Raw genomic sequence first — 27,255 nt, forward strand, 5'->3', positions numbered from 1 at the left:
GTGACTCAGTGGAAAGAGCACGGGCTTTGGAGTCAGAGGTCATGGGTTCGAATCCCGGCTCGGCCATTTGTCAGCTGTGTGACTTTGGGCAAGTCACTTCACTTCTCGGTGCCTCGGTTCCCTCATCTGTAAAATGAGGATGAAGACTGTGAGCCCCACGTGGGACAACCTAATTCCCTTGTATCTACCCCAGCGCTTAGAACAGTGCTCGGTACATAGTAAGCGCTTAACAAATCCCAACATTATTGAGTCTCCGCCCTCGACTCTCTCCCACGCGCGGGTGAGTCCTGACTTGCAGCGGACCGCGGCAACCTTAAAACCCAGGGCCTTTATCTATATAAACTCACAGTGCCAGTGAGGAAAAAATGCTCCAACAGAGAGAGTCTCGGGGGAAAAAAAAACACTTTTATTCAACATTTTGGAGTTCTCGGAGGCAGTCGAGAGAGACCTGGGTAACGGAGACGAGAGAAAACAACATCATTGTATCGGCGGGCCCCGGGGGGAGGGGGGGGGCATCTCGCACCGAGTAAACGCTCAGCTAACATTGCTAACGGCAAAAACGACGTCGGGCGGTTCTACGCGGAGCCCGCCAAATCCCGATGCCGCCTGCGTAGGTGGGGGACGACGGAGAAGAGAAAGAGCCTCCCGGCGGGCCGGGCCGATCTAGGACAGCGACGCATTCGCTTACGCACAGCTAAGTCGACACACTGGTCTTCCAAAGGAAAAAAAGAGAGAAAAATCAAGACCCACACATTGGGAATTTTGGCAGGGCGAGTTACCAGAAGAGAGAGCAGCTTTTCTGAGCCATCTGTTTCTAGAAACCACTTGAAGACGGGACTTTCCCGGGGGAAGGTTTATAATGAGGTGGAGGGAAGTCTCTCGTGAATTTTTAGTTCAGTAAGTCCTTAATACCATTGACTGAAACTCCTTGAGAGCAGAGATCGTGTGCTTTGCCGCCGAGGTGCCTGCTCGCGGACTGGACACGTCTACCCAACGTTACACCGTCCTCTCCCGAGCGCTCCGCACACGAGATGTGCTCAATAAACACCACCGGTTGATGGACCTATCCTTCCGAGCGGACGGAATACACCCGGTCGGTATATGTTCCATCGACAGACTTCATTTTTTTCCCCAGGTGTGTGTCTTCCCAGGGCCTTCCGACTAGGACGCCGTTAAGAAACTGGGCGGGGTGGAGCCAACAGCGTCAGCCTGTCGGAATACAGCACGGTGTCGGAGCAAACAGCTCGGACACACACCCCGTTCGACACAGTAAGGGCAACAATCCAAGTTTTCCTTCACGGAAGAACGCGATCCTCCACGTTCTGGGAGACCTGGATATGCGGGGGGTTTTTTCCCTCTGCTCAGGAGCGGAGGGAATTTGTCATCCGCTCACCACGTGGACTACGAGGGCGGAAGGAGGGGGATTTCATCCCCGCTTGACAGATGAGGAAACACGAGTCCGGAGAGGTGACCGGCCCGAGGTCACACGGCGGGCAAGCGGCAGAGCTGGGACGAGAACCCGGGTGTCTCGACTTGCGGCCCTGCGCTCTTTCCACCGGGCCCTCGCTGTTTCTCAGCCGCTTGAAGTCACTGCCCAGATAGAAATCGGAGCCACCCGGAAAAATTCCTGCCAAGACCGAATCGTATTAATCGAGCGCCTACCACGTGCAGAGCACTACGCCGAGCGCTTGGGAGAGTACGATGATGATAACAGAGTTGGTAGGCACGTTCCCCGCCCACGAGCTTACAGCCTAGAGGGGCGTCCCTGTATTCTTGACCTTCGTATTTTAGCTCCCAGGGACGGAAATATGCTCCGGAAATTCCACTCCTTCCAAACACGAGGCATTTGATAATACGTTGCAACTCCCGAATCTACCCGCCCATTACATTAGTAAATAAACATCTTGGATTACTCGCTGCGGACAGCGAACGTTTCTACCACTCCTGTCACAGCATCCTCTCCCAAGTGCTTCGTCCAGTGCTCCGCACACAGTGAGGGCTCAGAAAATACCGGCGTTGGATTGGATCGAGCCGGGAGAGTCGCGGATCCTACCCACCTCTGTTCTTCTCGGGAAGAGAAGTGGGGTCCGGTGGGGTTAATCCATAAGCCCCCTGAGCGGCCCCAACTTTGGCGTGAGGAAGATTTGGGGTTTCCCTTGGGGATGGGAGGGTGGGGGGGGGGGGAGTCAGAAATTCTTTTCAAAGTGGTAGACGTCTCCTTCCCGAAAATTGACCACGGAGACAACTCGGATTCCCAGAACCAGTTTCTCGAACAACCGGCTCTGTAAACGACACGGGAGGCGGCGGGAGGGCGCTCCGGATTTCTACGAAGCGTCTCGTGTTCCTCTCTCGTTTCCAGCAAGGGCAGGGACCCTCCTGTCTGGTTCCCTAACCCCATCCGTTACTTTGGACCGGGAAACCGTGTGTGGAACGGACCGGGTCCCCCGCACAACCCGACGGGCTCAGTGCGATTGGTTCCGTACAAACCGGACTATCGAACCTTCAGGTGATTTTTTTTTTTTTACCTTATCAAAACAAACCACATGCAGTGCTCTACGTTGATATTTTTTTAAAAAAACCAAACCTCTCCTGACTCACACCAGACGTGTGAAAAGAGTTCATCGTTGTCTCCATCTCAAATCCTTTCTGTCTGCCCGCGGCCCAGGATATCCACGTCGTACGCATTAACCGCCTCGTCACCTCTCGCGTATCTGGCCATTTTTCTTACCGTACTGTAAAATTAAGCAAGACCCGAAGGGCTCGTGTGGTCACTCTAAAATACGATGAGTACGCCCATAAAACTTCCTAAGGCAGTCAGGAGGCTTTCTCATCCCTTTAATGTACGTAAAAATGAGGAGCCGTTGATAAAATTAATTTCGCTTCTTACACAGAGTGACGGATCACTTCCCTCTGAAATCGTTTAAAGGATAAAATATTGGTTCAGCATTCAAAATTCTTGGTTCTTGGGCCTTTTTTTTTTTTTTTTAAATGACGCAAGATGAGCTTCACTGATAAGCCGTTAAGTTCGATCATTCACAACGCTCTAAAAGCCTTCCGCCGCTGTAAACTGAATTCCAGAAGCACCTTCGGTCCTCCTGCGACGTGGTGGTGGGGTGGGGGGTGGGGGGTGTGTCCCGTTCCCGACGGAATCCGCGGGCCGGAAACTGGCGCCGGGTCAGCTCGCGTCGTTGCCCGCCCCAGCCCACGCTCCCCTCGACCGCGGCTCCCGACCCCGCGGCGTGTTCGGGAGGACGTCCCCCGAGAGCGGCCCGTCCGCAACGTGCCCCGCGGGGGGACGCGGAGCGTCTCGTCGACGGCTTCCCGTGGATTCCCGGAAGCCTTCGCCGCGGTCCTCCCGGCAATCGACGGGTCTAGCTCCGCAGTTTAAAAGACCTAGTAGGCGGTTTACCTTCTCTCTTCCGCTACGCAGACCTACTCCTTAGGCCCGGCCACAGCGGAGAACAGTCCGTGGCGAGGGTACGCTCTCCGGTCCTAAGGTGGGCGATGATTCTCTGCCGCTCGACGTGGAGATGTCGCTCGGGTTCGTATAAAAAAATAGGAGATTCTTCAAAACACGACAAGGATGGGGGGGCAGACGGCGAAATCAAATGACGCTTCACATCAACCGGGGGGGCGGGCCAGCGTCTATCCTCACGTACTGTGGTCCGACATGGACGTCTCTAACATCATATCGCTTTCGTTCATTTCTATCTCAAAGGTTTCTTCCAAAGGGGGCCTGGGATCTGCGGCTTTCCTCGTAGGATGAGACGTCTCCAGCGCCATGATCCCACTTTCTTCTACAGTCTGTCTTTCTACGTCAAACTCCCGGAAATCCCACGGAGGGGAAATGATGTTTTTTAAGGTCTTCATCGTGTGCACGTCAAAATCGTAACACCTCAACTTGTCTTTGATCTCGGTTCCTGAAAAAGAAAAACGCGTCAGCGACGTCAGTATTCGCCGGACGTTCCTATTCGCCTTCAAAGTAGGACGGGAGATCCGTCGCTTCTGTCGCGACCGAGAGTCGACCTGAGGGAGAGATCACGTGACGGCAGCTATCCACAACTGAATCTCTGTGTCCTGAACTTTTTTCTTCCCCCCCAAGTGGAACTTGTTAAGCGCTTACTACGAGCCGGGCCGGGGGTAGCACAAGATGATCGGGTCAGACGCGGTCTCTGTCCCACGTGGGGCTCAGAGTCAAGGTTGGAGGGAGCAGGATTTAATCCCCATTTTACAGAGGAGGCAACGGACGCACCGAACCGTCAGGTGACTTGCCCAAGGTCACCCAGCGGGCAGAGCCGGGATTAGAACCCAGGTCCTCTGGCTCCCAGTGGAGGTTTCGCCGTGACCAACGCTTCGAAACGTCATAATAATAATAATAATGTTGGTATTTGTTAAGCGCTTACTATGTGCCGAGCACTGTTCTAAGCGCTGGGGTAGACATAGGGGAATCAGGTTGTCCCACGTGGGGCTCACAGTCTTGATCCCCATTTTACAGATGAGGGAACTGAGGCACAGAGAAGTTAAGTGACTTGCCCACAGTCACACAGCCAAGTGGCAGAGCTGGGATTCGAACTCATGAGCCCTGACTCCAAAGCCCATGCTCTTTCCACTGAGCCACGCTGCTTCTCCAATAATAATAATGTTGGTATTTGTTAAGCGCTTACTATGCGCAGAGCACTGTTCTAAGCGCTGGGGTAGACACAGGGGAATCAGGTTGTCCCACGTGGGGCTCACAATCTTAATCCCCATGCTGCGCTTTGGTATGCGAACCCTCAGAGGTCGTGTTGTCGTGTTTTCAACTTTGAAGGCATAGGCCCGAGAAGCAGCGTGGCTCAGTGGAAGGAGCCCAGGCTTGGGAGTCAGAGGTCGTGGGTTCGAATCCCAGCTCCGCCGCTTGCCAGCTGTGTGACTTTGGGCAAGTGCCTCTCTGGGCCTCAGTTATCTTACCTGGAAAATGGGGATTAAAAACTGTGAGCCCCACTTGGGACAAGCTGATCACCTTGCAGCCCTCCAGTGCTTAGAACAGTGGTCGGCACATAGTAAACGCTTAACAAATACCACTATTATTATTATTATCGAAAATCGGGTTTTCTGAAATTTTCGCTTTCAAAATCGAGGGACCCATCTCAGCCTGTGGGAGATCTGAAGGTGGGGCAAGCGGTGGTCTGTCAGGTGTGAGTGGGGAGTGAGTTCCAGGCCAGAAGGAAGGAGCCCGATCCCACAGACGGTTCCTCTATGAAAGAGAATCTGAGGTGGAGACGTCGATAAAAAAAGGAAACGATTACGGACGAGTGGCCGGGGGACAGCTGACCACAGCGACGGAGCGTCCGTCTTGCCCGGCTCCTCCACTTACCGGGCAAGGATCTCTAAGAGCCTAACACTTACCGGCAGCTTCAAACTATTGTTCTTGTCCGTCCGTCCGTCTCCCCCGATGAGACCGTAAGCCCGTCTCTATCTGTTACCGATCTGTACGTTCCAAGCGCTTAGTACACTGCTCTGAACATAGTAAGCGCTCAATAAATACTATTGAATGAATGAATGAGTCATTTTGAATGGAAAATACCTACGGGGCAGATTTCTTAGTCCTAGTGTAAAAACGGTGCCTCAGATTACAAATGAAAGGCAAGGGGCAAAAGGAACAGAATCTTGTTTAACTCGGCAAAGGAAATATTTTAGCTCTCAAAACCAGACTTGGCTCTGCTGCCCGGATCATTTTCCCGAGCAAAAAATTTAGTCCCCGACTCCCCGCTCCTCAAAAACTTCCAGGGGTTTCCCAACCCGCCTCTGTACGGAACGGAAACTCCTTACCGTGGGCCCTCGGGCACCGGATCAGCTCTCCCGATTTTCTACTCGACCCAGCCCTCCCCCTTGCGCTCCTCTAACGCCGACCTACTCACCGTACCTCCATCTCGCCGCCGACCCCGCGCCTCACGCAGCCGTTATCTACCGAGCGCCTGGCGTGCGCGGAGCGCTGTACTGAGCGCTTGGGAGAGTACGACACGACCATAAACGGCGACGGTCCCCGCCCGCAACGGGCCGGCAGGCGGGGAGACGGACCGCAGTGCAAATAGATACGATTCCGGGTACGTAGGGAAGCGCTGGGCGGCTGGGGGGTCGGGAAGAGCCAAGTCTGGGTGACGGAGAAGGGAGTGGGAGAAGAGGAAAAGCGGGGTTCAGTCCGGGAAGGCCTCTTGGAGGAGATGGGCTTCGAAGCGGGGGGGGGGGGGGGGGAGGAATCGTCTGCGGGATCGTGCTCCTTCCCTCTGGCCTGGAACTCACTCCTGCCACACGCCCGCTTGCCCCACCTTCAAATCTCCATTAAGATCACACCTCCTCCGAGAGGCCTGCCCTGAACCAAGCCCTCATCTCTCCCATTCATGCCATCGTATCCGCCGCGCGCGGACCCCCGTACTAAGCGCTTGGAGAGTGCAACTGGGCAACAGGTAGAGACGACCCCTAGCCCACAGCGGGCTCACGGTCCACTAATAATAATTGTTAGGCGCTTACTATGTGCAGAGCACTGTTCTAGGCGCTGGGGGAGATACAGGGTCATCAGGTTGTCCCACGTGAGGCTCACGGTCTTCAACCCCGTTTTCCAGATGAGGGAACTGAGGCCCAGGGAAGTGAAGCGACTTGCCCCCAGTCAGCTGACAAATGGCAGAGACGGGATTCGAACCCGTGACCTCCGACTCCCAAGCCCGGGCTCTTTCCACTGAGCCACGCTGCTCTTCCCACTATCAGTAATCTATTTCACTCTATCCTCCCCCCCGGGGCCGTGAGCTCCCCGTGACGGGGAAACGTGTCCGCCAGCTCTCCTCTCCCGGGCACCTACTACGGTGCTCGGCACCCACTGAGCGCCCACTAAATACCACCGACCGACAAGGCTGGGGTTTGAGAAGAGAGGAGCTTGAAAAACCTCCAGATTCTGAGGGGGAGACGTCCCAAACTTCGAAAAGGGTGGGGGGGAGAGGGGGCCCGACCCAGGCAGGAGAAAAACGGAAATCTTACCGATATACGCTTCTGAATCGCCGATGTACATTTCTATGCAGTGCCCGAGCATGGTGACCGAAAACGTATCATCTCTCCTCAGTCCCAGGGCCTGTGGAGGAGAAGCTCAATCGGTTCCCGGGACCAAGCGGAGTGCAAATGCCCTTCGCCGGACGAGGATTCCTCGCCCTCCCCGGCCCAAGGCGCCCTCCTCCCGAACTCCCTCCGGCTGAGGTGCGGAGAAGCCTCCCGTGGAGACGACTGACCCGCGTTCGACGTCGGCCCGAGGGAGCACCCTGCGTTTCCAAACCCCGGGCGGGCGCGGCGGTTAGAGCCCGGGGCCGGGGGTCGGGCCGGGCGCCCCGGCGCCGCCGTCCGTCTGCTGCGTGACCCCGGCCACGTCGCTTCGCTTCTCCGAGCCTCGGTTCCCTCTTCTGCAAAATGGGGACTGAGACTGGCAGCCCCACCCGGGACGAGGGCCGCGTCCAACCCGATTTCCTTGTATCCGCTCCGGCGCTCAGTAGAGCAATAATGATAATTGTGGTATTCGTTAAGGGCTTACTATGTAACAGTAATGTTGGTATTTGTCAAGCGCTTACTGTGTGCCGAGCGCTGTTCTAAGCGCTGGGTAGATACAGGGTCATCAGGTTGTCCCACCTGAGGCTCACAGTCTTCATCCTCGTTTTACAGATGAGGGAACTGAGGCACAGAGAAGCGAAGTGACTCGCCCACGGTCACACAGCTAGGTGGCGGAGCCGGGATCCGAACCCATGACCTCTGGCTCCCAAGCCCACGCTCTTTCCACTGAGCCACGCTGCTTCTCTGTGTGCCAGGCACTGTTCTGGGCGCTGGGGTAGGTACAGGGAAATCAGGTTGTCCCACATGGGGGGGGCTCACACTTTTACGCCCCATTTTACAGGTGAGGGAACTGAGGCGCTGAGAAGTTAATAATAATGATGATGGTATTTGTTAAGCGCTTACCATGTGCCAAGCACTGTTCTAAGCGCTGAGGTAGATACAGGGAAATCAGGGCGTTCCACGTGGGGCTCACACTTTGAATCCCCGTTTTCCAGTTGAGGGAACTGAGGCCCAGAGAAGTGAACTGGCTCGCCCACAGTCACACAGCTGACGAGTGGCAGAGCCAAGATTAGAACCCATGACCTCTGACTCCCAAGCCCGGGCTCTTTCCACTGAGCCACGCTGCTTCTCCGTTAAGTGAACTTGCCAAGGCCACACAGCAGACAGGAGGTGAAGCCGGGATTAGCAGCCAGGTCCTCTGACTCCCGAGCCCGGGCTCTTTCCGCTGAGCCGCGCCGCTCTCCTACGCCTGGCACCCAGTCGGCGCTTAACGGGTACCAAAATGATTATTCCAAATCTGTCAGCGCGCTACGCTTACTAGCAAAGGGCGTCCTCGCCGTAACAGAATTAGACCCACACAGTGGTGGAGCGGCAAAGCTCCTCCCGCGGGCAAGAGGAGCCGTGGTGCCTCGCTCATACTGTTAATGAGCTGTACATCGCCTTGGTTCTATTTATTTGCTATCGTTTCAATGAGATGTTCATCCCCTCGATTCTATTTACTGCCATTGTCCTTGTCTGCCCGTCTCCCCCGATTAGACTGTGAGCCCGTCGGAGGGCAGGGACTGTATCTGTTACCGATTTGTCCATTCCAAGCGCTTAGTACAGTGCTCTGCACATAGTAAGTGCTCAATAAATACTACTGAATGAATGAATGATTGTCAGAGGCGCCATCTTGCTGCTCCCTGGCCTCCGCCCCCCGTTTTCATTCATTCGATAGTATTTATTGAGCCCTTACTATGCGCAGAGCACTGTACTAAGCGCTTGGAATGAACAAGTCGGCAATTTTTGCCAGCCTCCACCTGGCTTTTGACCCCGAGACCCCGGTTCCCCTCCCCAGACACCTCCTTACAAGGAGGGGAGGAGAGGGGGACGGAGGAGCCCCGGCCCCACCCTCCGCGCCCGGGGGGAGGCCCCCGATCCCGCCCTCCGCGCGGCCGGGACGCGAGCGTCCTTCGGCGGACTAAGGCTAGAGCAGACAGGCTCTCCTCCGACGCCCGCTCGACGTCAACCGGGTTCAACTCGCTCATCCGGTCGTATCTGTCGAGCGCCAACCGGGCGCGGGGCGCGGTTCCGGGCGCGCGGACCGTAACGATTCGGCGACGGAGACCGTCCCCGCCCGACGACGGGCTCGGGGTCCAGGAGGGGGGAGACAGACGGCGAGCCGGGAGAACTGCCCGGTGCGGCCGACCGGACTCCGCGGCCGGAGACGTACCGTGTGGAAATAGTCGATGGCGCTTTCGAAGTTGCCCATCAGGCTGTGTATGTATCCTATGGTGGAGTAGGTCGACGCGTTCTGGGGAATCAGCACTAAGGCTTGGCGATGGTACTCCAGGGCCTCTTCGTACTTTCTGGTGAAATACAAACAAGGGGGCCGTCGAACCATACGTAGATCCACGTCCAGATAGCTATTTAGGTATCTAGGTCATACACCGACGTCTCCCTCGAGGGTATTTTCGATTCGCCCGGCGTCGGGCCGAGGTCGCGGGAGAGCACGACGCACCGGGGTTGGAAGACCCGTTCCCTGGCCACAATATATAGAGTGTCTATTAAGTTCACATCGACGACCTACAGGTGTATCGCCTCTATTATACCATCCTCTCCCCAGGGCTTAGTAGTGTCTGGCACACAGTAAGCGCTTAATAATAATAATAATAATGCTGGTGTTTGTTAAGTGCCTACTATGTGCCGAGCACCGTTCTAAGCGCTGGAGTAGTTACAGGGTGATCAGATCGGCCCACGTCAGGCTCACAGGCTTAATCCCCATTTTCCAGATGAGGTCACTGAGGCCCAGAGAAGTCGAGTGACTTGCGCACAGTCACACAGCCGACGAGTGGCAGAGCCGGCATTCGAACCCACGACCTCGGACTCCCAAGGCCGGGCTCTTTCCGCCGAGCCACGCCGCTTCCCGCTTAATGCCGTTATTATTATAATGACCGCGATCTGAAAAGCCAATCAATCATTTGATCGACCGGTAGAATAACCTACTGAGGGAGGAGCCCCGAGAGAGCGGAGCAGAAGCGGGATGACCGATCCCCGCCCTGGGAGAACGCAAAATCTAGGCGGGGGGGAACCTACAAAAATGATTTACTAACAGCGTAAGGCCGGGTTAAACGAGCGGTATTTTCGGTGAGGATTCCGATGAAAATCCAAATCGCCAGATAACCCGCGTACCGCAGGTGGGAATGAAAGCAAGAAACGCAAGGCTGGCGTGATCACTAAGGTGGTGTACGTAGAGAAGTGCCTCAGTCACCTCATCTGTCAAATGGGGATGAAGACCGTGAGCCTCACGTGGGCCAACCTGATGACCCTGTATCTCCCCCAGCGCTTAGAACAGTGCTCCGCACATAGTGAGCGCTTAACGAATACCAACATTATGATGACTATTAGTATTTGGAGAGGGTTTCCTGAAGGAGGTGGGAGTTTAGAGGGGCTATGGACCCGAGGACGGCCGCGGGCTGGAGGATTCCGGAGGGTGAGGAACGGCTGCTCCGGGCCGGGACAATAGCGCGGCCGAGGCACCGAGGTCAAGACCGAGAAGGAACGAGAATCAGGGGGCTGACGACGGGTGAAACGTCAGTCGTCGCAGCGGGAGCCGGAAAGCCATCAGAACTGCCGAGGGCATACAGAGGCGGGTGCCGAAGAGCGCTTCGAGACGGTTCCGTCATCACTTATACCGTGAGTCGCCGTCTCCTTAGAGTCACGGGGAATTATTTCAGGCCCCTCGGGGGCCGCCGAGTGAAACGGTTTCCTTGCGGAGGGCCGGAAACCGAACCCGCGACTCGGACGGCCGCCGCGGGCCAGCGTTCGGACCGAGGCCCAGGCCCAGCAGGGTGAGCTGCTGCTCTGGAGGACGCCCCGCGCACCTCAGAGCAGAGCCCGGACCGAGCCTGCGTGGCTCAGCGGAAAGGGCCCGGGCTTGGGAGTCAGAGGTCGTGGGTTCGAATCCCGCCTCTGCCACTTGGCAGCTGTGTGACTGTAGGTGAGTCACTTCGCTTCTCTGGGCCTCAGTTCCCTCATCTGGAAAATGGGGATTGACTGTGAGCCTCACGTGGGACAACCTGACGACCCTGTATCTGCCCCGGCGCTTAGCACAGTGCGCTGCACACAGTGAGAGCTTAACAAATACCAACATTATTATTATTATCCCAGGAACTCTCGGCTTCAGCTCAGCTCCGTACAAGACAGCGGGTGGGAGGCCCAGGGTTCTCCGGGGCCACGCGTTCCCCCAGACCACGCCGGGAGCCTCGTGGCTCCGACGGGCTCTCGGTGACGGGGCCCGCGTCCTGCGGCGAGCCAGAATCAGGGAATCGGGAAGGGAGGCCCTTTCCCGGCGACACGTTCCACAAGGAGAAGCCGAGGGAACGGGTGCTCTACAGAGTGCTAGACCTTTCCGCTCTGTTAGCCCGGAAAGCTGAGTTCAGAGTTCACAGGGTGCCACGGATAGATCTGGGAGGGTGGGCGGTAGTTTGCCGAGGCATCCGCAAGGAAAAATCTTCCCTCCCTCGGGGACCTGGTGTCGCCCCGACGCACAGAAATAGCCTGGCTCAGCGGCAGGAGTCCGGGCTCGGGGCTTCTAATCCCGGCTCCGCCACTTAGCGGCTGTGAGACTTTGGACAAATCGCTTAACTTCCCTGAGCCTCGGTTCCCTCATCTGTAAATTGAGAATAAAAAAAAAAATTTGGTATTTGTTAAGCGCTTACTTGTGCCGAGCACTGTTCTAAGCGCGGGGGGGGGGGGATACAAGGTAATCGGGTTGTCCCACGTAGGGCTCACGGTCTTCATTCCCATTTTCCAGATGAGGTCCAGAGAAGTGACTTGCCCGAGGTCACACAGCTGACAAGCGGCGGAGCTGGGATTCGAACCCGCGTCCTCTGACTCCCACGCCCGGGCTCTTCCCACTGAGCCACGCTGCCTCTGCCACAGTCAAGACTGTGAGCCCCTCGTGGGACAACCCCGATTACCTTGTATCTCCCCCCAGAGCTTCGAAGAGCGCTTGGCGCACAGTAAGCGCCTAACGGAGCCCCTCAGCATTATCAACATTACAGCCATCCGGGAGCTTTTTTGAAATTGGCGGGTAAAAGGATTAGTAGGTGATTTTGAACAGGTTCCCGCCGCTGAGCATCTCCTGACGATTATCTTCACAGGCTTTTATTTTATTTACCTTTGACAAATCTGACTCTGCACTGCAACTCTATGAGGCATGGTCAAGTGCCCAGCTACCACAGATCAGCTTAACAGATATTAAATTCTCTTAATAGAACGGAATAAATAGAATTCTTGATTCTATTTATTGCCATTGTTCTTGTCCGTCCGTCTCCCCCATTAGACCGTGGGCCCGTCAAAGGGCGGGGACTGTATCTGTTACCGATTTATCCCCTCCATGGGCTTAGTCCAGTGCTCTGCGCATAGTAAGCGCTCAATAAATGCTATTGAACGAATGAATATTAAATACCGGTAGCGGTTTAACTCCTTACTACGTAAGACTAAGCAGTAGCCTTATGTTTCAGAGTGTCCTGGTAAAAAAGTTGTCAGGACTTACGTATAGTAAATAGGTTACTAGGTAGAAATATATAGAACATATTATAAGAATATTCACTCATTCAGTAGTACTTATTGAGCGCGTACTATGTGCAGAGCACTGTACTAAGCGCTTGGAATGGACAATTTGGCAACAGATAGAGACAGTCCCTGCCCAATAAAGAATATATAGATTATACGGAATATGGATTATATACATATGTGCTATATATATATATATATATATATATATAGCAGAGAAGCAGCTTGGCTCAGTGGAAAGAGCCCGGGCTTGGGAGTCAGAGGTCATGCGTTCGAATCCCGGCTCTGCCACTTGTCAGCTGTGTGACTGTGGGCAAGTCACTTAGCTTCTCTGTGCCTCAGTGACCTCATCTGTAAAATGGGGATTAACTGTGCGCCTCATGTGGGACAGCCTGATTACCCTGTGGCTACCCCAGCGCTTAGAACAGTGCTCTGCACATAGTAAGCGCTTAACAAACACCAACATTATTATTATTATTATTATATATGTGCATATATACTTATATACGCTCTAGTGTTGGAGAAGACTTGTACGAATCCCACGGACGGCCCGAAAAACAAACAAATGGATTTTAGAGCGAATTAAACCAAAGTGGTCTTTGGAAGGCCAAATGACTCGACTTAGATCTGCATATTTTGGACACCCGATCGGGAAGGTTAATTCTCCGGAGAAGACACCGACGCTGGGAAAAGTCCAGGGAAAAGGTGGAAGAGTCAGACCGGCGGCTGGATGGACGCAGACCGTAACAACGATAACGGAAGAATCCTTAGAAAGGTTGCGGATTATGGCAGAGGACGGGGGACCTTCTGGAGAAAGTATATCCACAGAGTCGCTATGAGTCGGAAAGGACTCGACGGCACATAATAATAATAACAATGGTAATGATTTATACTCTCTCCTACGAATCAATACCTTTTCAGAGCAGGAGAGTCCGCATATGCCAACGAAGCTCAGTGCTACGCTACCGATATTCTCTCCCCAGGGTTACCCGTAACGGAAAGGTCTAAGCCGAAACGTCATCGCGCAAAGTCGACTGACGTGTGCTGGGCGGCAGCAGCGGCTTGGGGAAGAGTCAAAGGCGGATGGTCGAGTGATCAAGAATGTGGATCAGACGCAACGGCAGAGACTTAAGATCTTACCGCGCGGAAGAAGGCGACGGTAAACCATTTCCGGATTCTCTACCAAGAAAAGTCCTTTAAAGTTGCTATGGTTGAGAAATGACTCGACGGCATTTGACGCCGACAAGTATACACATAAATAATATCTACAGAACGCTTATATCGTCTGCATTTTAAAGTAGCAGATACACGTATTTTCCTTAAAAATGCACAGCGTCTTCCGAGCGTCCTCGGTCGCCCTTCTGAAAACGCTCCGCTTACTTACTTCAGCTTGCGGCACACGTGGCCCAAGTTGTTCAACAAAGGTTCCCACTTGTCAACCGTCACCTGGAAAACAAAATGACTTCGGTCTCGCCCAGCCCGTGAGCTCTGCTTAGGTCGGTCGCGTTTCCGGCCGCCTTTCGGCACGCCAGCAGAGAAGCACGTCGTTTCGGAGTCGAAGGGAAGCCGAAGCCGGGTGCGATCGGCCGGGTCATTTCCCCGCGAAGACGTTCAGGCCACGCTTCCCCACTCGAGAAACTGCGGCGGTCGCCCGTCCACCTCCACGTCGAATGAAAGCGCCTCGGGCCCACCACCCCCGAGAAGCCCTCCCTGCCCGTGCCCCCCCCTCCTCCCACTCCCTTCTGCGCCGCTCTCACCCGCTCCTTCCTTCATCCTCCCTCCCATCCCCACCGCCCACACGTATAGATCTGTAATTTCTCAATTTATTCATTTACATTAATGTCTGTCTCCCCCCCCGGACCACGAGCTCGTTGTGGGCACAAACGTGTCTTCTCTTACACTGTACTCTCCCCCAAGTGCTCAGTACAGTGCTTGGCACACAGTCAGCGCTCAAATAAATACAACTGAACGAATGAACATACGTGAGGCCTCCTCCCTTGGGCCGACTGGTTAGAATAATGAGATTTTCATGGGAAGCAGCGTGGCTCAGTGGAAAGAGCACGGGCTTTGGAGTCAGAGGTCACGGGTTCGAATCCCGGCTCTGCCACTTGTCAGCCGTGTGACTGTGGGCGAGTCACTTCACTTCTCTGGGCCTCGGTTCCCTCATCTGGAAAATGGGGATGAAGACTGTGAGCCTCATGTGGGACAACCTGATTATCCTGTATCTCCCCCGGCGCTCAGAACGGTGCTCTGCACGTAGTAAGCGCTTAACAAATACCAACATTATTATTTTCTTGAAACAAACGGCCAGAAAAATAAGTCGATCCATCCAGAATGCTAAATGTCATCCCCACTCACAAAGCCGATACAAACTGAACTAGATTACACTGTCTTTTGCCCTTTTTTATGGTATTCGTTAAGCGACCACCGTGTGCCCGGGCACCGTACTGGGTGCTGAGGTAGATTCGAGCCGAGCCGGTTGGACGCAGTCCGGTCCCTGAAGGGGCTCGGTCTTAATCCCCATTTTACAGACGAGGTAACCGAGGCACACAAGTTAAATGCCTTGCTGACCCGACTGGACACAGTCCAGTCCCAAATGGGGCTCGGTCTTAACCCCCATCTTACGGACGAGGTGACCGAGGCACAGGGGTTAAGTGCCTTGCCCCGGGTCACGCAGCGGACAGATGGCAGAGCCGGGATTAGGATCGGAACCCAGGTCCTTCCGACGCCCAGATCAGCGCTCCATCCACTAGGCCACGCTGCTTCTCCTGTTACGGAGCGAGAGACGGCTTTTTTCCGTGGAGTCCCCACCCCCCCTTCGGGAAAGGGGCACCCACGACCCGGCTGGCGCCGTTTGCTCCTCTAACGCCAAAACTACCTCCATCTCCCGGAACTCCCTCCCTCCTCGCACCCGGCGGACCACCCCTCTTCCCACCTTCAAAGCCCTCCGAAAATCATATCTCCAAGAGCCTTCCCTAACCGAGCCCCTAAATTTCCCCCAATCGCCCTCCACCCTGCATCGCCTATGCCCTTAAGGGAAGCAGCGTGGCTCAGTGGAAAGAGCCGGTGCTCGGGAGAGGTCATGGGTTCGAAGCCCGGCTCCGCCGCCTGCCGGCCGTGTGACTTCGGGCACGTCACTTCGCTTCGCGGTGCCTCGGTTCCCTCACCTGTAAAATGGGGATTAAAACTGTGAGCCCCACGTGGAACCACCTGATCACCTTGTATCCCCCTCAGCGCTGAGAACGGTGCTTTGCACGTAGTAAGCGCTTCGCAAACGCCACCATTATCATTATTATTATTACGCTCTGGCCCTGTGTCCCGGGTGACCCCGGGGTACCGACCATCTCAAGGTCAAACGCTACCCCGTGACCTCCCGAGCCGGCAGGCGGAACTCGGAAGTGAGGGTGGGACACGGCCCCCGCGACCCAAACTGCCAGACTGACCGCCCAGGCTGGGAATACAGAAGGTGCCCCTCGCCCCCGTGCCGATCAAATTAGGAATGGAGGAGGGGGGAGGGCAGGGATCGGATAAACTGAGGCCGGAGGCTGGAGCGGCCTAAGGGCACGGGTGATGAATACCCGCCGCCTCTAACCTTCTGTGCAGAGGAACCGGACTCGCGGCAGCCGGCTGCGGGTCGCCTCTGTCCAGAGCGTGAGAAGGCCGCTCTGCCTGCGCCGAGCGAGGAGCCGTGGGATGGGGGAGTGTCCCGTCCCGTCCCGCCGGGAGCTCGTGGGGTTGGAAGCCAGTCGCTTCACCATGGGTATGTAATGTTTAAAATGGATTTGCTGTCTAAGGGGGTGCCTCCCCAGGGGGACGTGAACAGGGTGGGAGCTAGCTGCCTCACCGAGTGCGAGTAGCACATAAGTGGATAATGCTTAACTGGGTTTAACGCATAAGTGTACGTAACTCATTAGTGTTTAACGCATAAGCGTATTTAACGCCAAGGTGGAGTCCTCCCGGGTGGGGCGAGCGCATGGCGGGAGCCAGCCGCCTCGCCGCGTTGGGAGTCAATCCTAAGTGGGCTCGGGTGTCCGCCCGCACGCGAGGAACATGCCAGTGTATTCCTCCCGTTAGGGAAGCTCTAACACCACATTCCTCCCAAAGGCGAAGCTTTAACACCATGTTTCCCCCCAGAGGGAAGGCCGACTGTCGCGTCTAAATAATGAATTCGATCCGCCCCGCGGAATAAATTCTATACACAACTCAGGTTTTTCCATCCCCGGCCCCTCTCTCTCTCGCTGCGCCGATTCCGAAAGAACCCGTCCCCGGCGACGGGTGACACCCTGTAAAATGGGGATTGAGACGGTGAGCCCCAGGTGGGACGGGGACTGTGTTCAACAAGATGTGCTTGTATCCACCCTAGCGCTCAGTTCAGTGAGCGGCACACGGTAAGCGTTTAACAAACACCGTAATTATCATTATTGATATTCAACCCACCCTCAGCCCCACGGCACTTTTGAAAAATAGGTACTTGTTAAGTACTTACCACGTGCCGGGCACCCGTAATAAACACTTGGGGAGCTGCAGGGTAATTACGCTGGACCCGGTCCCCGGCCCGCATGGGGCTCACAGTCTTAATCCCCATTTCACAGATGAAGTAACTGAGGCACGGAGAGTGAAGAGACCCGCCCAGGGTCACCGAGCGGGAGAAGCGGCCGAGCCGGGATTAGAACTCAGGTCCTTCTGCCTCCCAGGCCCGGGATCTAGCCACTGGGCCACGCTGCTTCTCATCTACACAGCGTGGCTCGGTGGAAAAGAGCCCGGGCTCGGGAGTCAGAGGTCAAGGGTTCGAGTCCCGGCTCTGCCACTTGGCAGCTGTGTGATTGTGGGCGAGTCACTTGACTGCTCTGTGCCTCAGTTATCTCATCTGTAAAATGGGGATTACCTGTGAGCCTCACGTGGGACAACCTGATGACCCTGTATCTGCCCCAGCACTTAGAACCGTGCTCTGCACATAGTAAGCGCTTAACAAATACCAACATAATTATTATTATTATTACACTTATATACCGGTCCTTACACTCTCCCATCTCCATAATTTATTTGAGTGTCTGTCTCGCTCTCTAAAGTCTGTGGACACAGATCGTCTCTCCCAGCTCTACCGAACCGTACTCTCCCAAGTACGCTCTGGACCCAGTGAGCGCTCCAATAACCCCATCCGTCGACTGATTGATCGGGTTCCTAATCCCGGCCCCGACACCTGCTCGCCGGGAGTCCCGATGGGACAGGGACGCTGTCCCACCTCGTTATCTTCTATCTACCCCGGTATTCAGCTTAGCACGGTGCCTGACACATAGTAAGCGCTTAACGAATATCATCCTCGTCGCCACCCCCACGGGCCCGGGGATTCTGAAGCTTTCCCCCACCTCCACTTCCTCAACAGCGCTGCGGGTTTTCGTTCCTGCGGGGCAGAGCCGTCTGAGACATCGTTCGGGATGTACCTTGTATCTACCCCGGCGCTTAGAACGGTGCTCGGCACATAGTAAGCGCTTAGTACCATTCTATTCTTGATTCTGTTTATTGCCATTGTTCTTGTCCGCCCGTCTCCCCCGATTAGACTGTAAGCCCGTCAAGGGGCAGGGACTGTCTCTGTTACCGATTTGTCCATTCCAAGCGCTTAGTACAGTGCTCTGCACATAGTAAGCGCTCAACAAATACTAAATAAATACTATTGAGTGAATACCAACATCATTATTATTGTTACGATGGGAGTTTTGCCGGTATATCCCAGTCTCCCCACCCAGCACGCTACTAAGCGCTTGGATCCGGCCTGGCAGGTCCTTTGTGGCCACCCGATCGGTTAATTATCTCCCAGAGTCCACTGGCCAAGCAGGAAGCCCACGATCGGTAAAAAAACACCCCCCCACCCCCACGGACGGTTCGTTTCGCTTCAACATACCTCATTTCCGATGGCTTTGATTTTCTCTAAAGCATCGAGAAACCACTTTTCTGATGTTTTCCAGCTTAAGAAAAAAAACAAACCCACAAAACAAGAAATGATTAAAACGGGGAGGCGACGGCGGAAGGGAGGAAAGGAGGAAGAAGCGGGAGAAGGGGAGCGGGAGAAGGGGAACCGGGCTCCGGTGTTGATTCGAAATGTAAAGTTCATTCATCCGTTCACTCGACTGCATGCGTGGAGCGCTTACTGTGTGCGGTGCACTGTACTAAGCGCTTGGGAGAGTACGATACAATAAGAAACAGACACCTTCCCTGCCCACGACGAGCTCACAGGCTAGAGGGGAGGGATTCGGAGTCAATTCCTCCCCCGGGCGGCAGTTCGGAGAAGGGTAGCCCCACTCCGAGGAGAAGCGGCGTGACCTAATGGATAGAGCACGGGTCCGCGAGTCAGAAGGTCATGGGTTCTAATCCCTGCTCCGCCACTTGTCTGCTGTGCGACAGTGGGCAAGCCGCTTCATGGCTGTGTGACTCTGGGCAAGTCACTTCACTTCTCTGTGCCTCAGTGACCTCATCTGTAAACTGGGGATGAAGGCCGTGAGCCCTACGTGGGACAACCTGATGACCTTGTATCTACCCCGGCGCTTAGAGCGGTGCTCGGCACATAGTAAGCGCTTAACGAATACCAACATTCTTCTTCTTCTTCTCTGCACGTCAGTTCCCTCAGCTGTCAAAGGGGGATTAAGACTGTGAGCCCCACGTGGGACCGGGACTACGTCCACCCGGATTATCTCGTATCTGCTCCAGCGTTTAGCCCAGTGAGGCGCGGCTCGGTGGAAAGAGCCCGGGCTTGGGAGTCAGAGGTCGTGGGTTCTAATCCCGGCTCCTCCTCCTCAGCTGTCTTTGGGCAAGTCACTTCACTTCCGGTGCCTCAGTCCCCTCAGCCGGAAAATGGAGATGAAGACTGTGAGCCCCACGTGGGACAACCTCATCACCTCGTATCCCCCAACGGTGCTTTCCACATAGTGGGCGCTTAAAAAATACCATCATCATTATTATCATACAGTAAGGGCTTAACAAATACCATTAAACAAACAAAAACACACACACGGAAACAACAAAAAAGGGTTCATTTTAAATTTAGAAACCAACAGTGGAGAGCTGCAGTTTCTGCTTTGCTGACCACAACCCCGGGTCACGGGGGGGCGGGGGCCGCGGCTTCTACAGCGATTAGAAAGGCTTCCGAAAGAGGCACGTTGAAAGAAGCGAGGGGGAAAGAGAAAGAAGAATCGAGATCCCTTCTCCGCCTTATATACTCACTCTCCGTTCTGAAACGCAACCACTCCAACCTCATGCATAACAAAAGGATCCTCGGGCGCTATGCTCAGGGCCTGGCTGAAAAATCTCTCGGCCAACTTCGAGTTGTTGGTCAGGCCGTATTCCAATCCGATATACAGCATCGGCAAGTGGCACCTAGTGACGAAAGGAGGAGGGAGGAGGTCGGGTCAACTTGACCGCGTGACCGGTTCTTCGGTCAAGCTGAAAGGCCGTCGGCGCCCTGTAACCCTTCCAGGAGGCTAGGTGAATGCCGGGGGAACCCCCAAAACGCACGGTTGTCTTCTCTGATCGTCAGAAATCACAAGGACGGATGCCATCTGAAGGCTCACAACCAATCCGCCGCTTTTATAGGAACAGTCTTTTGGGGCTTTCTAAGTACAGACAAGCAGCAGCGGATCACGGGGCTCTGAAAAGGGGAGATTACGTGATCTCCAACCATCCCTTAGGCCCCCGAGACATTAATTTACCTATTTTTATACACGTGCGCCAACTAAAATCCCGGACAAGGTTACGACGACACGCATATCCCGGGTAGGAATCTTCCACCGGTCAACATTACCACAGTGCCACAGCCGTCAATAACGCCGAGAAACGGCGCTCGGCTTCAGAGCGGAATTTAACAGCGCGTTCGACGGGAGGGATCGTATTCCGTCGGCATCGGGGCCGGACGTCGGCTACACCGCCAACCGACCGCCGGTCAAAAAGAAGGTCTTTGCTCGTCACGGGCCGGGCCCCACCCACGGCAAGTTACCCAGAGGAGACGGTCTTTATCACTCCCGCGTGAGGCGGCCCCGGCGTGCCGGCGACGTACCCTTTCATCAGCTGAGCGGCCGTGAAGTAAGCCGCCATGGCCTGGTCGTGCTCGCTCTCGACGGCAAAGGAATGTCCGTAGGCGATCCAGGCCGGTCCGTACGTCCTCTCCAGGGTGGTGGCTTTGCTGGAACGAAGGCTTCCATTTAGTCCGCCGCCCGACCTCTGGAATCCGTCGCACACGGAGCCGCAAATCCAGGCCGGCCGGCCTTTCTACCCCCCCCCCCCATCCACCGTACCGAGATTCGGTCCGTTCATTCTTTCGGTGGTGCTTATTGAGCGCTTGCCGTGTGCAAAGCGCTGTACTTCGGGAGAGTACAGTACAACAACAGACACAGTCCCTGCCCGTAACGAGCTCGCGGACTGGAGGGGGAGACAGACATTAATACGCAGAAATAAATTACAGATCTGTACGTATGTGCTGCGGGGCTGGGAGGATGAAGGGGGCAAGTCAGGGTGATGCAGCAGGGAGTGGGAGGAGAGGAGGGCTCAGTCAGGGAAGGCTTCTTGGAGGAGATGTCCCTTCGATAAGGTTTTGAAGTGGGGGAGAGCCATTATCGATCTGACAGGAGGAGGGAGGGCGTTCCGGGCCAGAGGGAGGAGGTGGGTGAGAGGCTGGCGGCGAGACCGACGAGATAATAATAATACTAATGTTGGTATTTGTTAAGCGCTTACTATGTGCAGAGCACTGTCCTAAGCGCTGGGGTAGACATAAGGGAATCAGGTTGTCCCACGTGGGGCTCACAGTCTTAATCCCCATTTTACAGATGAGGTCACTGAGGCCCCGAGAGGTGAAGTGACTTGCCCAGTCACACGGCTGACAAGTGGCAGAGCCGGGATTCGAACCCATGACCTCTGACTCCAAAGCCCGTGCTCTTCCCACTGAGCCACGCTGCTTCTCGGATGAAGGTTCAGTGAGAAGGTGAGCGTCAGAGGAGGGAGGTTGCGCGGACTGGGCCCGAGGAGGAGAGTAGCGAGGTGAGGTAGGAGGGGGAAAGGGGACGGACTGCCGTTCACCCGACGGCACACGGGTAGAATCACGAATTGGAGGACTCACGAATTAGAGCCCCGCAAGGACGGAAAACCCAAGGTCTTCGTGAACCTCAGGAGCCCCGGGCCAAACCCAGTAGGGTCCAACCTCACTTGAGGAACCTGCTTTCCTGAAGGTCTTCGAATTATCGGTTATAAATTACGGATTTTACCGTCTCCCCCTCTAGACGGCAAGCTCGTTACGGGCAGGGAACGGGTCGGCTAATTCGGTTGCACTGTACTGTCCCGAGCGTTGAGCACAGTGCTCCGCGCAGAGTGATCTAGTTCACCCCACGGCGCACAGGCAGACCGATGAATCCGAGCCCCGTGTAGATGGAAAAGTCACGTTCTTCATGAAACTCAGGGACCCGGGACAAAACCCAGTTGGGTCTAGGCTCGCTCTGAAGAATCTGCTTTCCTGGAGATCTTTAAATTACACATTATAAATTACTTATTTTACTGTCGGTCTCCAGGGTGTTCACTCGTTACAGGGGCTGCTAATTCTGTTGTACTCTCCCGAGCTCTTAGTACAGCGATCGGCACATAGCGAGCCCTCAATAAATACCATGAATCGATCCATCTCCCAGCAGATTCTCCTTAACTCGAATCTACACCCTTCCCAATGTAGCTGAAACCCATTTCTTCTTTTCTGCGGAGGAAAGAAAGGGTTTTTTCGGTTTTTCCGGTCCTTGATAAGCACATACGATGTGCCCGGGACTGTAAGTGCTGGGACAGATACAAGCTAAACAGGTTGGACACGGTAGTCCCGTACGGGGCTCAGTCTTAATCGTTATTTTATAGATGAGGTAACTGAGGCCCAGAGACGCCAAGTGACTTGTCCGAGGTCTCAGAGCCGACATCAGAACTCGGGTCTTCTGACTTCCAGTTCGGGAAGGGTGGCTTCCACAGCGACCCTCGACGTAACCGAATAACGGAATTAGAGCGACGGCTCCGGGACGGCAGATTCGACAAGAAACGCCATTCCTGCCAGGCCTAATCGAAGAGTTCAGCACGAGCGGGGAGGGAAATGTGCTCGTACCTGAGATACCTTCTGGCGTGTTCATTTTTGTGGCCGACCATGAGGTAATAACACCCAACTGCAAACCACGATACCTAAATACAAAAGAAAAATCCGAGCAATTATCCGAAATACATCAGATCACTGAACGCCACGCTGAGATTCCCCAGGCCGGACCCACTTCCGAGAGAGATTCTCCCGGAGCGTAGTTAGCTCCTTTGGAAATTGGGTTTATGTTTAGGACCGCTCTGCCCCTTGTCTGCCGGGTGACCTTGGGCGAGTTACACCACCTCCTGGGCCTCGGTTTCTTCCTCTACAGAAAGGGGGATTAAATCCTAATCCCTCCCAGTTAAGACCGTGAGCCCGCCACTGGGCAGGGATTGTCTCTATCTGTTGCCGAATTGTAATGATGATAATAATTATATTTCTTAAGCGCTTACTATGTGCAGGGAACTGTTCTAAGTGCTGGGGGAGATACAGGGGAATCAGATAGTCCCACGTGGGGCTCACATTTTTTAATCCCCATTTTTACAGATGAGGTAACTGAGGCCCAGAGAAGTTAAGTGACTTGCCCGAGGTCACACCGCAGACAAGTGGCGGAGCCGCGATTAGAACCCACGAGCTCTGACTCCCAAGCCCGGGCTCTTTCCACCGAGCCACGCTGCGCTTGGTACAGTGCTCTGCACATAGTAAGCGCTCGATAATTAGGGTTGAATGAATGAGGACTGTGAGCCCTATGTGGGACAAAGCCTGGGTCCAACCCGATTAGCCTGGATTTACCCCAGCCCTCGGTAGCGTGACCGCCACGTAGTAAACACTTAAGAAGTTCCATTAAGAATAAAAAGTTCACGGAGAACCTGTCTTTTCCATGTCCGCGGGGCTCTAATTCACACGCTACAAAGAGCACAGGTCCGGGAGATGGAGGACCCGGGTTCTGATCCCCGCTCTGCCACTTTCCTGCTGTACGATGATGATGCCGGTATTTGTTAAGCGCTTACAAGGTGCCGATCTACGCGCTGGGGTAGATACGAGGGAAACAGGCTGTCCCACGTGGGGCTCACCGTCTTAATCCCCATTTTACAGATGAGGGAACTGAGGCCCAGAGAGGTGAGCGGCTCAAAGTCACCCAGCTGGTAAGCAGCGGGGCCGGGATTAGAACCCACGATCTCGGACTCCCAAGCCCGGGCTTTTGCCACTGAGTCACGCCGCTTCTCTGTGACCCTAGGCAGGACGCTGAACTTCTCTGTGCCTTTCCTCATCTGTAAAATGGGGATTCTACACCTGTTCTCCCTCCCGCTTAGACTGTAAGCCTCATGGGGAACAGGGACTGTGCCCCATCTGATTATCTTGACTTTCCCAGTGCTTAGCGCAATGCCAGGCACATAGTAAGTGCTCAATAAGTGCCATAAAAAAAAAAAATTTCCGCTCTACCTTCGGGGTTCTACCTGCCGCCCGGAGAGAGGCAAAAGCAGAGCGGTTGGATACTAGGAGACGCCCGGAACAAGACCAAACCGGGACTCCAGTCTGAGGAGCAGCGTGACCCGGTGGAAGAGCCGGGCCTGAGAGTCAGAGGGATCTGGGTTCCGATCCCGGCTCTGCCACCGGGCTGCTGTGTGACCTTAGGAGGGTCGCTTCACTGCTCTGTGCCCCGGTTCCGTCATCAGTATAAATGAGGATCAAGACCGTGAGCCACAAGTGGGACATGGACTGTGTCCAACCTGATGAACGTGTGCCTACTCCGGCGCTTAGTACAGTGGCTGGCACGTAGTAAGCGCTTAACAAATGATGATCAAATGGCACTGAGTCATTTCTGACTCAAAGCGATCCCGTGGACGCCTCTTCTCCAGAACGACCTACCCTCATTTTGGCCCTTATATCCATAGAGTTTTCTGGGTAAAGAAATTTGGAAATATGAAAAATTTTACTTTGGCGCAGTAATAATAATAACAATGTTGGTATTTATTAAACGCTTACTATGTGCACAGCACTGTTCTAAGCGCTGGGGGAGATACGGGGTCATCAGGTTGTCCCACATGAGGCTCAGTCTTAATCCCCATTTTACAGATGAGGGAACTGAGGCACGGAGAAGTGAAGTGACTTGCCCACCGTCACCCAGCTGACAAGTGGCAGAGCCGGGATTCGAACCCATGACCTCTGACTCCCAAGCCCGAGCTCCTTCCCCTGAGCCACGCTGAGTCCCTGGCGTTCCCTCTGATCGACATTTTGATCACTTGATCATCCGCCTCTGATTCTTCCGACGCCACCGCTGCCCAGCACAGGTGAATCAACTCTGTCTAGACCGTAAGCCCGTCGACGGGCGGGGCTCGTCGCCATCTATTGCCGAACTGTTCATTCCAAGCGCTTAGGACAGTGCTCCGCACACAGTAGGCGCCCCATAAATACGACTGAATGATTGAACTTTGACGCTTCGGCTTAGACCTTTCCGTTATGGGGAGCCTTAGGGAGAGAATCTCTCTCCGTGGCAAACCTCTAAGCCTCACGGAGGTAAGCAAACTCTCCCGAGACGATAAAATGATTGCAATGTCCCTCAGAGCAGCGAAAGAAGAAAGGAAGTAACTCCTAAAATCAAACACGCTGCAGAGCACCTAATTTATGCCTCTCTTGACACCCAAATCATCACCGTCACAAATGAATGGGCAACACCAAGGCAAACTTAACAAATGCCATAAAAAGCAGGAGTGCTTAGGGATTACTAAACCAGGAGGAATTCAGAAGGGAGAAGAGGAGGAGGGAGGAGGTGAAGGGGAACGGGGCGCCCGTGTTGATTCTAAATATAAAACTGAGTCTCTCGATTTCCTCCCTCGAGCAGTGGTTCGGAGGGGAGGACTCGAGAGAACTCGGCAGGCCTGAAAAAGTCCCCGTACGTTTCAAACTGACACAGCTACCAGGCTGTCCCGCTGACATCTCAAACCTAACGTGTCCCGAAAGAGAACTCCTCGCCTCCCCCACCCAAACCCGGTCTTCCACCAGATTTCCCCACCGCTTTGCCTACCACCACCGTCTTCCCTGACTCACCAGCCCGGAACCTTAGCCTAACCGCCAACTCACCTCTCTCGTTCGATCTGCATATTTAAGGTCACCGCGTCCCATCGTTCCTACCTTCGCAAAGCCTCTAGAATCCTCCTTCTCCTCTCCCACCCAACCGCTCCCACGCCGATCCGAGCATCGATCGCTTCCCGCAGTGACTAGTGGGTCAGCCTCCTCGCCTCCCGTCCCTCTCCTCTCCAGTCTACACTTAGCTCCACTGCCCGGATCAATCTTCTATAAAATCACTCGGGACAGATCTCCCCACTCCTCCAAAACCTCCGTCGGTCACCCATCCCCCTCCGCGTCAAACGGAAGCTCCCGACCATAATAATAATAATAATGTTGGTATTTGTTAAGCGCTTACTCTGTGCCGAGCACTGTTCTAAGCGCTGGGGTAGACATAGGGGAATCAGGTTGTCCCACGTGGGGCTCACAGTCTTAATCCCCATTTTACAGATGAGGGAACTGAGGCACAGAGAAGTGAAGTGACTTGCCCACAGTCACACAGCCGACAAGTGGCAGAGCTGGGATTTGAACTCATGAGCCCTGACTGCAAAGCCCGTGCTCTTTCCACTGAGCCACGCTGCTTCTCCGCTTTAAGACGCTCCATCGGCTCTCCCCCTCCTACCTTACCTGACTTTCTACCGCAAGCCAACCGCTCCGCTCCGCCGACGCCAACCTACTCGCTCCGTCTCGATTCGCCCGTCTCGCCACTGACCCCTGGCCCACCTCTTTCCCCTGATCTGATAATCCCTCTCCTTTCCTATCCGACAGACCGCCACTCTCCCTAGCTTCAAACCCCCGCTGAAATCATCTCTCCTCCAAGAGGCCTTCCCTGACTTAACCTCATCTCCCCACCCTACTGACCCTCCCTTCCGCGTCGCCTAAGCACTTGCATCTGTATCCCTTATAAACTTTGATTCTCACCCCACCCCGGCCCCGTAGCCTTTAAGTTCACATCCCTGCTGTTTCCCCTCCCTGTAATTTATTCCAATTACTACCTCTCCCCCTAGACCGTTCGCTCCTTGAGGCCGGGGATCACGCCTACCGACTATCGTACTATCTTCTCCAAAGCACTCGATACCGTACTCCGCACACTGTAAACACTTAAATAATCATTAATGATAACGACGGCATTTGTTAAGCACCTACTCTGTACTAAGCGCCGAAGAAACAAGATAATCACGTCGGCTAAGGTCCCCGTCTCACATTTATTGATCGAAAAGGCCTCACGGGGGATCTGGACCAATACCGGGTGGTATTTTCAAAACGAATGGGACTGCAGTGACCTGGCTGACTTTATCCCGTGGGGTCCGCTCCCCCGACAAAACGCAATCGTTCACTCCCCCGAGATGACGTTTGGCTCGGCTTCCGCTTGCTCTCAGTGCAGCTGGGAGCCCGGGATCCAGACGCTCTAACTCAAGACCGAATCTGATAACTGGGGACCTGCAACCACCCAATAGCCCTGTCTGGCAGAACTTTGGGAACTCGGA

At 54.7% G+C, this 27,255-nt stretch overlaps 1 protein-coding gene and 1 non-coding gene across 3 annotated transcripts in view; both read right to left on the reverse strand.

Annotated features, from left to right (window-relative positions):
• Positions 1-383: 383 nt before the first annotated feature.
• CDC16 (cell division cycle 16) overlaps positions 384-27,255 on the reverse strand; it is a 45,732-nt gene continuing 18,860 nt past the window's right edge. For both annotated transcript variants that reach the window (XM_029056104.2, XM_029056110.2), the window contains 8 exons: positions 22,736-22,809; positions 20,669-20,794; positions 19,840-19,992; positions 18,524-18,587; positions 14,009-14,070; positions 9,278-9,413; positions 7,009-7,099; positions 384-3,920 (listed from right to left, as the gene is read on the reverse strand). In XM_029056104.2, the coding sequence (XP_028911937.1) occupies positions 3,652-3,920; positions 7,009-7,099; positions 9,278-9,413; positions 14,009-14,070; positions 18,524-18,587; positions 19,840-19,992; positions 20,669-20,794; positions 22,736-22,809 (975 nt within the window). In that variant the 3' untranslated portion in view covers positions 384-3,651. The remainder of the gene's footprint in view (positions 3,921-7,008; positions 7,100-9,277; positions 9,414-14,008; positions 14,071-18,523; positions 18,588-19,839; positions 19,993-20,668; positions 20,795-22,735; positions 22,810-27,255) is intronic.
• Positions 25,254-25,385, reverse strand: LOC114809497. Its single transcript, XR_003757276.1, has one exon. It is a non-coding gene; the product is annotated as a small nucleolar RNA SNORA13 (small nucleolar RNA).

The sequence above is a fragment of the Ornithorhynchus anatinus genome, chromosome 2 (assembly GCF_004115215.2).
Source record: "Ornithorhynchus anatinus isolate Pmale09 chromosome 2, mOrnAna1.pri.v4, whole genome shotgun sequence".
In the NCBI taxonomy this organism is placed as follows: domain Eukaryota; kingdom Metazoa; phylum Chordata; class Mammalia; order Monotremata; family Ornithorhynchidae; genus Ornithorhynchus; species Ornithorhynchus anatinus.